Here is a 16,252-nt window from a genome sequence, read left to right as displayed (position 1 = left end):
TTTTTTAGGAAATTAATATGAATAATATCGTTCAGGGATATGCTGGATCATTAGCCATTCCGGAGACCCCTCTTGTTGGCACCGTTCCATTAAGCCTGGGCCACAGTATATGATGCTCAATATATAAAGTGAGGATGGGAGGCCTCCATTTGGTAGTGAATTGACCTTGGAGCACTCACTAATATACAATCCCCACAATAAAGGAAGACGATCCAACTAAGCAGGCAGAGATTCCAGATTATGGCAAGACGATATAGCTATATAACCCAGCTTTGTTGGCTCCTTGGTGCACCAGGATCTGAATTTGGGGCATTCATCAAGTCTCAATATTCTCAGGGAGGGGAGGGCTTGAAAACCGTCAAGTGATAAAAGCTCATTACAACGTATAAGCTGTAATTCCTCTAGTGCATGCAGTGTGAACATCACCTCTGCATGAAAGGTTTTAATATTTGACCCCTCCAATTTTAATCGAGTAAGAGAGTGTAACAACCCAACTGCAGGTAGACATGACAGGTGTCTGCAATTGCGTAAGGACAATCCTTTTAGTTTCTGTAATTTCACAAGCCAGCTTGGTGTTTTGGAACCCATGTACTCTTTTATTTCTAGTTTTTCTAAGTTGGGATGAGGTTCAAGGCCTTCAAGAACTTCTTCTTGGACAACATGCTTGCAACAATCCACCTTATCAATTTTCCAATGTAAACTCAACTCTTTGATATGACTTTTTTCATTCAATTTGGCATTTGTTGCTTCTTTCTTATTGTGGATAATCTCCAAGGCCACAATTGAAAGCCATCCTCTTAGTTTATTCAAATTCCTCAATTGCGTGCACATGAAGTAATTTTTTTTTCCATTATCCGTGTACAATATTTCAAGATTTATGAGTCTATGTATTTGACTTGGTACAGTCAGTAGAGACTGCGGCAATTTCAACACTCTCAACTGATAAAGCCCACAAAGTGATTCCAATATTGATTTTATGCCCGTTCGCGACAAATCCAAATATTGCAAGTGTTTTAGATGATAAATAGCATCTGGCAATTCTTGTATAGTAGCATCAAATATTACTAACACTCGGACTCTTTTGAATGCTTCATGGTTGAGGTAGGGAGACATGCCACAAGCTCGGTCCAACACAAGTGTGCGTAAGTTATTAGTTTCACATACCAACCTAGGATCAATCGAGCTATCTACATATACATGACGGGCATTTTTTGAGAGTTTTTCATCTTTCCCACTCTCATAAATGTAAATCTCCCCATGAGAAATTAGTTGGGCTAAATCATGCATTAAGTCATGCATTTTGACCTTTGTAGAATTAGCCTCATCAAAGAAACCCATTGCCAGCAGTTCATGGCAATACTCTTCTCCTATATCATGCATGGTCTTTGAATTACTTCCGTTTTCATGTATATACCCATTAGCTATCCACATGTAAATCAATTCGTCCATTTGATAGTGACGATATTTATGATTACACAGCAATGAACAAAAAGCAAAGCATGGCTGAAGATGCGAAGGTAGATGATAATAACTCAATGCAAGTGCAGGCATAATATCATGTGCATCAGTTTTTAATTTCCACAAATCATTTTCCAATACATCATTCCAATGCTTCTCAGTTAAATCAAGCCCTAGAAGCTTTCCCACTGTCTTCACTGCTAATGGTGATCCCATCAGCTTTTCCACTATGCGCTTTCCTATGTCATGTAGTTTCTGTGAATAATTGTCATGATTGTTTTTGGCAAAAGCACAATTCAAAAAAAGTGACATGTACTCTTGATGCTCTATACCTTCCAAATTAATTTTATATCCTTGGTCTATGCTTCTTAATACCGTAGGATCTCTACAAGTCACAATGATTTTAATAGTCTGTGCTTGTGAAGATTGGAGAGGGGCAAGGAGCCATTGCCATTCATTAGACCAGATATCATCCAGCACCAATAAGAATTTCTTCCCTGTCAAATGCCTTTGGAGTTGTCTCTCAAGAAGATCCAAGCTGGTGGTGTTGCTACATTGAACACTTGAGTTGCTAGTATTACCAATGCAAAATGAATCTACCATTTCTTTGGTGATTCTGCATCTATCAAAGTGATTTGATACACATATCCACGCTTTCTTGTCGAAATAGTTTTCTATTTCTCTATTGTTGAAGACAAACTGAGCCAAAGTTGTTTTGCCAATGCCACCCATCCCAACTATTGGAACAACAGAAACATTACTATTGTTAACATTTGGCCTTGTGACAAAGATCTCACAGTTAGAGTTGTTCTGAGCTTCGCCATCCTTGTTCCCTGAGCCATCCCTGTTCTTTTTCCCCTCTTGCCATGGCAAGCGGGGGGCCACCTCCCTCCCCCTCCCCGCCCTCATGGGCGGAGATTGCGGCTGTAGTTAAAAACCGTCCTTCCAATCCTTCCCCACTTGTTGAGTGTCCAGTGCTGCGCAAGCTAAAAGCTTCTACGTCTGAGTTCATTTGTTTTGACAGTGACTCTGTGGCCCGTGCTCGTCTCCAATTCCAACACTCGCTGATTGGAAAGTTCTTTGGAAAACCCCCCATCTTCGAACAAATCAAGACTGTTCTTCTCACCAGATTGTAGGAGTTTGCGAAATTTCCATCTCCGATCTTCCTAACGGATATCTTTTGTTCCGATGTGAATCTCATGAAGTTTCTCAGAAGCTCCTGTTTGAGGGTCCCTGGGGAGTGAATGGTGTTGTCCTTCAACTTGCTCCATGGAAACCCTTTTTTGAACCCGCCTTTGCCAAGCTATCTTCTGCTGTAGTTTGGGTGCAGCTGCACAACCTTCCCGTTGAGTTCTGGGATGGGAAGACTCTGGAATTCATTGCTAGCTCTCTGGGAACTTTATTAAAGATTAATGACTTTACTTGCTCTTTGTCCAGGTCTAAGTATGCCAGAATATGTGTAGAGATCGATCTGAATAAACCTCTGAAGTAAGGTTTTTGGGTTGGGGATGATGCTCATAGAGTGTTTGTTGTGGTTCTCTATGAGAAGTTGCCCACCTTTTGTTATCACTGTGGCCTGGTGGGGCATGGGTCGAATCAGTGCAACCGCCGGAGTTCAGTGGAACAAAGCCGCTCCTCGCCACCCCCTTACCCGGTTCACAGTGAACCGAAAGGGAAGGAGGCGATGGTGGATTTGGATCCTATGAACGATGGCTCGGAGGCAAGGATCGACCAGATGACCCCTGAAGGTACGAACTATAACAATGAGTCGGAAGAGATGCCCTTTGGTCCTTGGATGATTGTTTCCCGGCGGCGAGGTCGTGGGGGAGGCCGCGGTGGTGCCAGAGGTAGTGTTGGTTCTTCGGTATCACGTGCAGCGCATGCGGATGCCCCTGCGCCTTCCAACGGTACACTCCAAGCGTCTCCTCGCTCTGGGTACAACCACTCGACACGTGGCAGCTTCTCCTCTCGAGGCAGGGGAGGTCACCTTGGAAGTCTCTTGCGTGCATCGGGCCCCACCCCTGATCAGGCGGCAGGTATTAATGGAGTTGATACCTTTTTGCCTTCTCAAGACATGGGAACCATAATGGGTGGAGATTCCCACGTCCCGAGGGACAACGGGCCGCCCAATATGTCTGACCCGGGTGCTATTTCCAAGCCATTTGTGAGTTCCAATGCCAAGCTGACCCACCTGCAGGATCCTGCTGGCATACCGCCCACGCTTCGGACATCTGAACAGACACCTGCTGATCCTATTGCTGGATCTCTTATCTCTTCACATGCCATGGTAGTGGAACAGGTCTCTGATGCTCTAAACCCACCCTCTTTGTCATTGAACTCTGATCTTCCCATGAGTAATTCTGATGGAGAGGAATCGGAGGGTGAGGATGAAGATAGTGAGATGTCTGATTATGAAGGACCGGAAGAACCAGATGATTGTATGACATTGGATCAATTTCAGTCAGGACTTCGCAAGGAAACCCTTGTTCATAGGGTACCTCAGCATCCGGAATCCATCCATAAGAAAGGTCGGATGGATCAGGGGGTTGAGACTGCTCAGGGTTTGGGTGCTTCCCATTAAGAGGACTTTGTCCTTGTTCTTCTCTCAGTTTTCTTCATGTTCTTAGTTCCTGTTGTTTTTTGGTGATCTCTTTCTATCCAATTTGTTTACATGTTATTCACTAATATTACTAATATTGTCTGTTGGAATTGCAGAGGCATCTCTAGCCGGGATACCTTCTCTCGTATTAAATTTTTGATGAGGAAATTCAAGCCTCTCATCTTCTGTCTAGTGGAAACCAGAGCAGATAACGGTCGGCTCGATAAGTTCTGTTCAAAAATTGGCAAGTGTTGGGCCTGGGCCGCCATTGTTGCAGAAGGTTACTCTGGCGGAATCATTGTGGCTTGGCAGAGGCATATTGGCAAAGTCACTCCTATTGTCCGATCCAGGTTTGTTTTACACTTAGTAATCACTAATTGCAGGAACGAGTCCTGGATTATCTCTACTGTTTACAACTCCACGCGCATTCAGGAACAGTCTGCTTTGAGCTCTCCTGTCTTGCTTCTATTACTATCCCCTGGATTCTCATTGGTGACTTTAATGCAGTTGCTTCTCCTTCTGAGTATCGGGGAGGATCTCCTATCTATTATCGTCGCAAGGCCCGAGTTTTCTCTGAATTTATAGCTATTAATAATCTTATGGAGGTTAACTTTGCAGGTTCTAATTATACTTGGTGCAACAATCAATCGGGCAATACAAGGAAATGGGCCCGGCTTGATCGTTGTTTGATTAACCCCTTAAGTATTGATTCTTTTGGCTCTTATATTATTAAACACCTCCCTAGGCTTTTTTCTGACCATGCCCCTCTTCTTCTTACTCTTACCCCTCGTGTGCCCCTCAAAAAGAAAATTTTTAGATTTGATAATTTTTGGCTTGAATACCTTGAATGTCATGATGTAGTTTGGGAAGCATGGTCTTTCACACCTCATTCTAATCCATTGCATGCTTTTACTCATTTACTATCTCGTGCTCGGACTAATCTTATTACTTGGAAGAACAGGGGTCTGAATTCTTTAGAGGCCAGTATCAATAAATTGGAATTGGATATTCTAGAAGCTGAGGCGTTACAAGGTTTAAATGGTTACTCAGCTACTGTTGATAATGCTCTTTTTCCTCTTTATAATCGTCTTACTGCTTTGCACCGGCAAAATTCCACTAAGTGGGCTCAACGTGCCAGACAGTTGTGGGTTCTTCAGGGTGATATGAATACTAATTTTTTTCATAATTCTATTCGTTGTCGCAATCATGTTAACTCTATTCCTCTTATTACTAATGTTGCTGGAGTTGTTGTTACTGATCAGAAAAGCATTGAGAAAGAGTTCTGTGACTTTTATAAGAACCTTTGGGCCGATCCCTCGGTCAGCTCGGTCATGGATATTTCTCAGGTGCTTCCCTCAGATCTTCCCTCGATCTCGGTTGCCGATGGAGTGGTTCTCACAAAGGAGGTTACCAAACTTGAGGTATTTCAGGCTCTTAAATCCCTCCCTTCCGGTAAGAGTCCTGGACCTGACTGGCTTCAATTTCGAATTTTTATTGTTTTTTTACGGAATGATATTGGAGATTCTCTCTTTAATGCTATATCCTTTTTCTTTAACAATTCTATCATCCCTAATTCTTGGGGCCGTACTTACATCACTCTCATTCCTAAAAAAACTAATCCTAAAACTGTTTCTGATTATCGTCCCATTTTGCTTTGCAATGTTTGCTACAAAATTATTTCCAAAATTTTAGCGAATCGGCTCAAATCTGTTCTACCTCGGTTGATTGGTAGAGAGAACAATGTGGCTTTCTTGCTAATAGGAATCCTTTCGATAATATTGTTGCTCTTCAAGAAGTTGTGCATTCGATGGATCGAGAGATTGCATACCTCCCTAGGATGTTGGTGAAACTGGATATAGAAAAGGCATATGATACAATGAGTTGGAATGCAATTCTTGCCACTCTTTATCGGATGAATTTTCCTAGCATTTGGATTACTTGGGTTAAAACATGCTTAAGGTCTGCCTCCTTTTCATTGTTAATTAACAAGCAACCTACTGACTGGTTTAATTCATCCAGAGGCCTTCGACAGGGCGACCCTCTTTCCTCTTATTTATTTATTCTTGTTGCGCAAAATTTAACTGCTATTCTTAACTTTGCTATGCAACAGAACATGATTCTTGGATTCAATTCCTCCCTCAGTAGAAATTTTAATAATCTTATGTATGCGGACGATTTAATTCTTATTACTTTAGCTTTTAGGAAGGCTGCCCGTAACATCAATTTATGTCTGTCTATATATGGTAAGCTCACAGGTCAACGTGTCAATAAATCTAAGTCGGATATTTTCTTTCCTTCTAGATTTAACCCTAGACTCAAAAAGAGCATCTGTTCTATTCTTGGGTATAAAATTGGCAGTTTTCATTTTCTGTATCTTGGGATGCTGATCTCTCCCAAGAGATTATTGCTTTCTAACTTTTCCAAGATGATTGCTAAAACTGAAAATATTCTTTCTTCTTGGAAATACTCCAAAATTTCAATGGCTGGTAAAGCAATCCTTATCAACTCTGCCTTGTTGTCCACCCCTGTGTACTATTTGTCTGTGTACCCAGTTCCTGACACAATCCTTGATGGAATCACTAAGGTTGCTAGATCTTTCTTCTGGTCAAAGAGTGGCAATCGAAAAGGCATGAACTCAGTTATTTGGGCAGATATTACACTTAAACGCACTGAGGGGGGTCTCTCGATCCGGAATTTGCGTGCATCTAAAATCTCTTTAATGGCTAAAAATGTTATTAGTTATCTTAATCATCATGATGCCATATGGGTGGACATTTTATACCATAAGTATGGGCATGTGAACTTCTGGACTGACACTATCCCTGCGAACTGTTCTTGGTTTTTTAGAGGTCTTTGGCATAATGCTGATATCATTAAACCTCAACTTTGGCTTCATCATTTTTATCCTGCTGCTACTAATATAATGTTTGATTCTTGGTACTTTGAAATTCCTTTAGCTTTTAAGCCTACCTATCTCAATATGCATGTGGATTTTGACCATTTGAATATGTCTAATTTGATTCTGGATGATGGTTGGAATATCCCTTTGATGAGCTCTATCTTTGGGGAATTCTTGAACTTTGATTATCTGCATTTCAACCATGTGAGCAATGGTGCTAATAACAAATGGGTCTGGTTCCCCAAGTCCAAAAATCACAAGCTGACCTCTATGGTTTATACCCATTTCAACAAATCGGTTGGTAATCATGATACTTGGAATGGTTAGGGCAACCTTTGGCGCTTGTCTGTTGCTCCCAGGCCTAAACACTTCATTTGGTTACTATTACATAATGGTATTAAAACATATGAATATCTTTACAGGTTAAATCTGGGTGCTCAAACCTTTTACAAATTCTGTAATCTTGACTTTGAAAATGCTGAGCACCTATTCAACTCTTGTCCCAAAACACAGATTGTCTGGCAACAGGTTAGTAATGCTATTGGTAAGCAAATTGTCTTTCATGAAGGGTTCTCAACTGGTAATTGGCTGTCCCCGGACCATCCTGAATATGACTCGAATGTTCAGTCCATAATTGGGGTGACTTCTTGGCTCATTTGGAAGACTCGATGTAACCTTATATTTCGTCAAGAATCTCCTGACTTTCAATCCATTCCTATCAGGGCAATTAATCATGTCAGGGAGTTCTCTCAATCTTCAAGTTTTAATTCCAGCAAGCAACTCATACTTAGTAATTTTTCCATCAATGATGGGCCTTATCTTTTTGTGGCTTCTACGAGTCATAGCGAGGCTAATACTCATGGTGTTGGTTTTCATCTTACTAATGGTTACTCTCAGTTTGTGTGTGCAGGGTACTGTAATAATTTTGCAGAATCAACCCTTGAAGCTGAATCCTTAGCCCTTTTGATTGCACTCGGCAGCCTCCATACGTCTGATCTCCAAGTTAAAACGATCTTCATTGCCTGCTCTAAGCTTTTCAACATCATTAAACATGGTTGTGATCCTCAAGCTTGGCGATTGAACCCGTTAATTCTCAGCATCAACGATTATCTTTCCAGCTTTGATCTCCCACGTGTGTGCATTATTCCGAAGGCCTGGATGAATGTTGCCAATAATCTGGCGATTCATGGAGTTAACTCCCATGCTCTCACTCTATTCCATCAGGGTAAGGATCTACCGCGCTGGCTCATGAAGCAAGTCCTCAAGTCCGGCATTAGTTTGTAATCTTTATTTTGTTTTAATGAGTGTTTGTTTTATTGTTTTTGTTTGTGTTGTATTTTCTGTTTTCTTTTCGCTTGGGTCTGTATCTTTTAAACTCTTGTGTAATTTCGTTTGTTTTTCAATAAAATAGCTCATAGAGCTCCTTCCCAAAAACATTTGGCCTTGTGAGAAACTCAATCAGCCATTGTATTTCATCATTTCGACCATATATCTTCCTTTCATTTGTTAATGACGTGGTGACACGTTCGTTTTGTGTGAAGTGATGTTCCCATGGATCATAAACCCCATTCAACTTGATCTGGTCAAATAATTCTTCCAACATGGTTTCCTCCTTCAACTTTGATTCAATGCTTTTTATTTGTTTTACAATACTAGTAACCTGTCTCACAATGTCTTCATCTGCAGCATAATTAAATTTCTTCTCAAGATTCAATAAACTAAAAATCGCCTTAATTATTTTCTATATATATATCCATCATCCAAAAACAAATTCACTAACAAAGATGATGCACAAAAAATCAACTTAAAAAGAAAGGAAAAGAAAAACACAGACCTGTTGACAAACTTGAGGATTGCGATGATGCTGGAAGTCGGCATTTTTTCTTAGATAAGAAGGAAGTTGGTAGACGAAATGGAAATGAGCGCTTTCCACTGAATTGGCTACTAGTACTGTCACATTCTTCTTCTTCTTCTTCTTCTTCTTCTTCTTCTTCTTCTTCAGCCTTGTTGATCTCCTGCACCTTTCTCTCCAGCTCCATGTACTTCATCTCTGATTCCAAGTCTTGTATGTCATAACCAACATCTTTGAGCTTGTTGTGCAAACCCACCACCCTCTCGTTTTGCTTATGTTTTTGAAACAATTTCATGATTCTACTCTGCATCGACCTGACAGTCAACTTGGCACCTTCCAAGGCTTCAATGAATCTTTCAGTTGTTGTTGTTTCTTTGCTTCATCAGGGGAAGATGGTGATGGTGATGATGATAGATAATCCCATAAATGACAGATCAATTTCTCCAAACTGACTTTACTCAAGGGTGAAAGAAGAGATCCAGCAAGGGCGGACAAAGTTGCAGAAGCCATGATTGATGGAAAGGGTTGTGAACAGAAGAGAAGAGCAGAGAAGTAGAGAGCTCTGAGTTCTTGGTTCTTTCTTATGAAATGCTTCCCCAATGCTGTGGTAAACGATAATACTTATTTATTAGAGTGATGGTGATTAAATGATATACAATTTAGCAAGTGGCTAAACAAGGTTGAATAGATTATATATATATATATATATTTATATATAATACGATCACCATTGTGTCCAGCCATATTAAGAGAAAACTCAGGGAAAGACTTTGATAGATGGGGAAGGGGATAACACTGGGTTTCTTGGTTCTTTCGTATCAACTACCCCAACAACTGTTGTCTCCTTGACTTTGACATGTACCATTGCTTTCCTTTCTATCCAGTATGACGTGAAAAAGGAAAAAGTTGGAGGCTGTGATTGAATCTGGGTAAATTTTTTAATAGGGCACTAAACTTTGGTTTTTTTTCACTTTGATTACCGAACTTCAATTTGTATCAATTTGGTCACTCAACTTTAATTTGATTTCAACTTGTAATAAATCAAGGATTTCAACCTCCAATTGATTACATGGCTGTCTAAAAATCTAAGTCAGTCCTCGCCATGACATATTATTAAGTCTATTAGAGCTATCCACGTCATCAAAAAAGAGTCACATTATTGATTTGGAGGTCAAAATCCCTTGATTTACTACCTAATGAAATAAAATTAAAATTGAGTGATCAAATTGATACAAATTGAAGTTCAGTGATCAAAGTGAATATGAGCCAAAGTTTAGTGACTTGTTAAAAAATTTACCCGATTGAATCTTATCCACACAAGTAATAACCTGAGAGGTAAGAACACTGTAGCTCTATTAATTCTTGTTTAGTTTGTAATAATAAAAATAAATTATAGTGATGGTGATTAAATGAATCATGTTATACAAGTTAATTGAGAAATGGCTACCTATTTTTTTTTTCTTTTTTTTCAATGCATATGGTTTATTTATTTTATAAAAAAAAAATGGTTACACAAGATTGTATAGATAATCGATGCGTATATACATATATAATATGATGATCATTATATCAAGCCATGCAAGTGATTGAGTACTCTAGAGAATACTTGTGCTTTTTGATGATTGACACTATATTTACCATATAAAGATTTCAAATCTCATATATAAATATATGCATTTTGTAATTAAATATCGTATTTAGATTAGTATTTTATGTTTAATACTTCATGTTACAAGATGTAATTATTTGGACATAAAATGAAATGCTAAAATGTGTTTATTATGGAGGCCCAACTTTTGGTTTGCCCCAACTTTTCATCAAAATTCAAAATAATGAACAAAGTCCAACATAAGCTTCTACAAATTTACAATAAAAGAACATTCACCAATTTATGAAAATAAAAATAGATTAATTAAAAATATATAAATAAATAATGTGATAATTTTATCAATAATTTATCTATTAAAATATTTTAGCGATATAATACCTTAATTAGTCCCTCTATTTTTCTCTCTCTTCTCTTTTGGTCCCTCTACTTATAAATGCTCCCGACTAGTCCCTCTACTTTTAAAAATGTGCCCACTTAGTTAGAAATGCTCATAACAAGTTCCTCTACTTTTAAAAATGACCCAACTAGATGGACTAAGTGGGCGCATATTTAAAAGTAGAAAGACTAGTTAGGAACATATCTAGCTAAGTGAGCGCATTTTCAAAAGTAAAGGAACTAGTCGGGAGCATTTTTGAATAGAGGGACCAAAAGGGAAAAGAGAGAAAAGTACAGGGACTATTTTGGTGATTATACCTATTTTAGCAAGTTAAAGTTGTCATTGCCAGGGGCACTCCAAAGGAACTAATAGTACCATTCAATCCTGGTGCACTTATTCATGGCATGAGAACATTGAAAGGTTCCATCTTTGGTGGGATCAAACCTTAATCTGACTAAGATACCCTCTCACTGCTTAATGATGTCCTCGCGCTCTCCGCTGAAACCTCCACCAAAACCTCCACTAAAATCACCACTGAACCTCCACTAAAGCCCCCGACCCAAGCCTTTCTTTTGCAACCTTCCAGGGGTCTCCTGGGCTAAGGTTGTGAGTTCTTCCTCACCTTCATCCACCTTTGCTCACCCTCTCCACCTCCAAAAATCCCACTTCGATCGTTTAAAAAACTCTATCAAATCCTGCATCACCATAAACCAAGAGCAATGGCTTACCGCCAGAGACAAAATGCAAAATGTGCTATACGCCAAATTGTTTAGCAAATCCCTACCACTCGATAAAGCAAAACTTGCGTTGGCTGACGCATGGAAAGGTCTTAGAGATTTCTCCATTTCTAACCTCCCAAATGGTTTTTATTTTATACGTTGCAAATCACTTGAAATACAAGAAAAACTCCTCTGGGATGGGCCCTAGACCATAGATGGGAGAATTCTCCAACTCTATGAATGGGTCGAATCTTTCCAGCCTGTCTTTGAAAAACTTTCAACGCCGGCCGTTTGGATCCAGCTACACCATGTCCCTATAGAACTTTGGAATGGTGAATTACTAGAAATCATTGCTTCCCACTTTGGGAGGGTCCTAAAGATAGATGAACATACTCTCAACCTTTCACGCTCTAAATATGCTTGTATATGTGCAGAAATTGACCTTGATCTTCCTCTGCAAAAGGGAACGTGGGTCAAATATGGTGAAAATTCTGTTTTCATTATTGCACTCTATGAAAAATTACTTGTTTTCTGTTACAATGCAGGCGCGTTAGTCATGGGGAGTCAAACTGCTTTTTCATTAGCACCCGCAAAATGGTCCCTGATCTTCAACCATCTATTGTCTCTACGGAGCGGGAGATAGAGGTAGATGATCACCACCAGAATCCAAGCGTGGCTAATGAAAGGCCGAAAAATTGTTCTCAGACCAAAAATCCTGTCCCAAATCCACCTCTAGGGGAGGAGGATGGCTCGTAGGAATTTAGGTCATGGTTGAAACCTCGTAGTCGCCGTAGCCGTGGCTGTGGTCGCGGTGGAGCTCAAAACCCTAGCTTTGATCGACAAAATGGAAACGATGGCCAAGATCCAGACACGTGGCAACACAGTCTGGAACTACCTTTGATCTTTCTGACATGTTGTTGTCTCTCGCACCGCAGCTCTGCAATGGTCTACTTCTCGAACAAGCCCACTTTCCCACATCTCGATAAAACAATTTTTTTTTTCTTTAATGAAGAAAAATCTTCTCATCCCGATGAGGGCATCTATTCTCTCTCTCTAGGTCCGAAGAGGCGATCTGACATCTCCATCACTATGGAACCGCCTTTTCATTACACTGATTTAACCCTTGTTCCTACACCTGTGCCACTAGTGGCATGGGAACTTTCACCATCCCGTCTTATCATGTACCCTCACCCCATCCTACACCCAACAGCTCCCCATCTCCCCATTCTCAACCATCACACCGCCTGTTGCTCTCCTTGGCTTCTCAGAATGATGTAGATCAAAACCATTCCTCTCTGGTCAATAAGGTGAAGCTTGCTTTCCTTGCCCCTCCCCAGCCCGACCTCCAAATGGATGACTTTGGAGACTCAAGGTCGATGATGGCCTCTGAAGACTCCGGCTTCCTTCTTGAACAGGACGATAACATGCTTCTCTCTCACTACCAGAAGGATATCAAACTAGAGGCCCTCGCCAGGCGTGCTCCTACCAAAAACAAATAATGCCCTAAAAAAGGGAGACCCACTTCCATTTCTTAAACTCTCTTCTTCTTAGTTCTTTTCCGTCTAGTGTTTTATGATGCCTTATACCAAGATTCTTTGATAGAATTGTCGAGGGGTTTCTAACCCCCATAATATTGATCGCATTAGGGATTTTATACGTCGTTTAAAGCCTACTATTATTTGCCTTGTAGAAACTAAAATAGATTCTAATCATTCTCTTCGTTTTTGTAACAGATTTGCCAAAGCTTGGGAGTTGGCGGCTATCCCTGCCCAGGATTTTTCAGGGAGTATCATCGCTCTCTGGTCCCGAAGCCTTGGGTTTCTAACTCCTGTTGTCGCTACTCTCATGTCCCTCAACTTGGTTATTTCATCTAAAGAGGCCCCTTGGATCCTTTTTATTATATATAACTCCCAGATCTTAACTACCCAAAAACTTTTATGTAACACCCTTACTGACATAACTACCACCCGTCTCCCCTGGCTCCTTGCTAGGGATTTTAACGCAGTCCTTTCCGATCAAGACTTCAAAGGGGGAAGTTCTAGATCTTACACCTATAAGTCCAATTTCTTTACCAATTTAATTAATAGCAATAATCTTGTGGATGTTGGTTTTGTAGGGCCATGCTTTACTTGGTGTAATAACCAAACCAGTCTGGCTTGCCGTTGGAACCGCCTTGACAGATTCCTTGCAAACCATGAATGGGTGTCTATCTTCACTTCAATAGTTAATCAACATCTTCTGCGAGCTTGCTCGAATCACACTCCTCCCTTGCTTACTGCCCACTTTTGTATGTCTTCTAAGAATTATGTTTTTCGGTTTGACAACTTCTGGTTTGAGTATCATAGTTGTCATATTAATATTGTCAAAGCTTTTGATTATGTTATTAGTTCTTCTCCCATACATTTTTTTCACCATTGCATAGCTCGTGTCAAGCATAACCTTATTTCTTGGAGGACTGTAGGTATAAGACCGATTGATAACGAGATTTCTATTATGGAATCAAAAATCAAAGCAATTAAAGAGCGTGAAGTCCTGTCACCCGATCTGTGGCATCAACTTTAGCTTCACTCTCTTTGAAACAGACATTCAGCACTTTTGAGGCAAAACTCAATTTTTTGGGCTCAGAGGGCTAGGATGCAATGGCTTAGTCAAAGGGACACCAATTTTACATTCTTTCACCTTATTACTAAAGCCCATCAAGTCAAATCAATGATCCACTCTCTCAGCAACTCCTCTAGTAACACTCTTACTTCTAGGGAAGATATTGAAATTGAATTTCTCAAATTTTATCGTAATCTTTGGGCTTCTTCTTCCTTTGTTTCACTAAATCATATGTTCACTTCCTTACCGGATGACTTTCCTATGCTGGCGTCTGATGACTTGGACGACTTGATCAAGCCTGTCATCAAGGAGGGGAAGTTTTCTAAACCCTTAGGTCCATGCTATGAGGAAAGTCACCAGGCCCGGATGGTTTCAATGTCGATTTTACCTCTTTTACTGGAATATCTTGGGAGACCACATTTTCAATGCTATTACTCATGTTTTTACCTAGGTAGTCAGAACCGGACCATTGAACCGGGTAAAGATAAAGTTCAAGGGTCAAGAGGTTCGACCGTGGTTAAATCGGGTTGAACCGGAATTTAAAAAATAAAAAATATATAATATAATATATTAAATAATAATTTAAATTTTAAATTAAATACATAAAAGATATGCAATAAAACAAATCTCACAACATTTATCTCATATTAAAAATAAAAAACTTATAAGATGTAAATAAAATTCATGAATATTAAATCAAATAAACATCGTAAAATGATTCCAACATTAAAATTGAAAGCACACAAGGCAAAAAACAAAGTTTTCTAACATAAAAATTAAATAAACCACATAATTAACTTTTTCAAATATTGGTTTATTCAAATTAAATACACACAAAATAGGTTTTACCTTTTGGCTTTAATTTTGGCTTTTAATTTTAATTAAAATAAGAAAATAAAAATAGGTGGTTCAACCATGTGAACTAGACCAGGTTCATCCAGTAAACGGTTCAACCGCTCGGTTCACACTATTTAACACCGGTTTTAGCTGGGCCCATTTTTTGCATTGAACCGGACCGTCTATATGCCCGGGTCCGGTTCAACTCGGTCGAACTGTCCAGTTTGGTCTGGTTCTGACTACATAGGTTTTTGCAACTGCTAAAATTCCTAAATCTTGGGGTAAAACTTACATCACTCTTATACCCAAAAATGATCACCCCCAAAAAGTTTTTGATTTTCACCCTATCTTTCTCTGTAACGTTTACTATAAAATTATTACAAGCTGAAAAGCTCAAAAACGTGCTCCCCAAATTAATTGGCCCTAAGTAGTTTGGCTTTCTTGCGGGTAGGTCCACCTTTGATAATATCCTTGCATTCAAGAAATGGTTCATTCTATGGAAACTAATTGTCTTAACCCCCCTAGGATGTTAATTAAAGTAGATATTGAGAAAGCTTTCGATAATATAGAATGGAATTCAATCCTTGCAACCCTCTGTAGAATGTGTTTCCCTGAGATGTGGATCCACTGGATTGAGTCATGCCTCTCTTCTGCCTCATTTTTCTTTCCTTATTAATGGTAAGCCTAGTGGATGGATTTCTGGTTCCATCGGTGTGAGACAGTGGGACCTCATCTCCCCCTACTCTTCCTCCTGGTCACTCAGAATCTCACAACTATCTTTAATCGTGCACTTCACACAAACTTTCTCTATGGATTTGATCCCTCACTTCCTATGAATATTAATCACCTCATGTTTTCTGATGACCTCATTCTCATTACTAAGGCTTCTAGACTATCTGCTAGGAACATTTTATTTTGCCTTAACTTGTATGCAAATCTCTCTAGGCAAAGACCAAATCTTAACAAATCCATAATTTATCTTCCTAGTTGGTTCAACAAGAGGGTCTCCATGTCTATTGTTGCTATTTTAGATATTAAACTTGGGATTTTCCCTTTTACCTACTTGGGGCCCTTGTTTGTAAAATTGCCTCTACTATCAGCAACTGGAATCATAATCATATTTCCCAAGCTGGTCGCATCATCCTTCTTAATACTAATATCTTCTTTCTTCCAGTCTACTTTCTATCCATTTTCTACCTTCCTGATTCAATCCTGGATTCCATTTCCAAATTGGCCCATAACTTTCTATGGGGTAGGCAGGGTAGGGACTCTTTATTCCATTCTATTAGATGGCACACAGTT

The 16,252-nt window shown here is 39.6% G+C and overlaps 1 protein-coding gene across 1 annotated transcript; it reads right to left on the bottom strand.

Annotated features, from left to right (window-relative positions):
* Positions 1–216: 216 nt before the first annotated feature.
* LOC120249540 (putative disease resistance protein RGA3) lies at positions 217–2,367 on the bottom strand. The gene has a single exon (XM_039258095.1). The coding sequence runs from the start codon at positions 2,365–2,367 to the stop codon at positions 217–219; it is 2,151 nt and encodes a 716-aa protein (XP_039114029.1).
* Positions 2,368–16,252: the final 13,885 nt, after the last annotated feature.

This window comes from Dioscorea cayenensis, chromosome 3 (genome assembly GCF_009730915.1).
Source record: "Dioscorea cayenensis subsp. rotundata cultivar TDr96_F1 chromosome 3, TDr96_F1_v2_PseudoChromosome.rev07_lg8_w22 25.fasta, whole genome shotgun sequence".
Lineage (NCBI taxonomy): Eukaryota > Viridiplantae > Streptophyta > Magnoliopsida > Dioscoreales > Dioscoreaceae > Dioscorea > Dioscorea cayenensis.
Note: the sequence above shows the minus strand (reverse complement) of the source record. Positions and strands in the feature narration are given on the sequence as shown.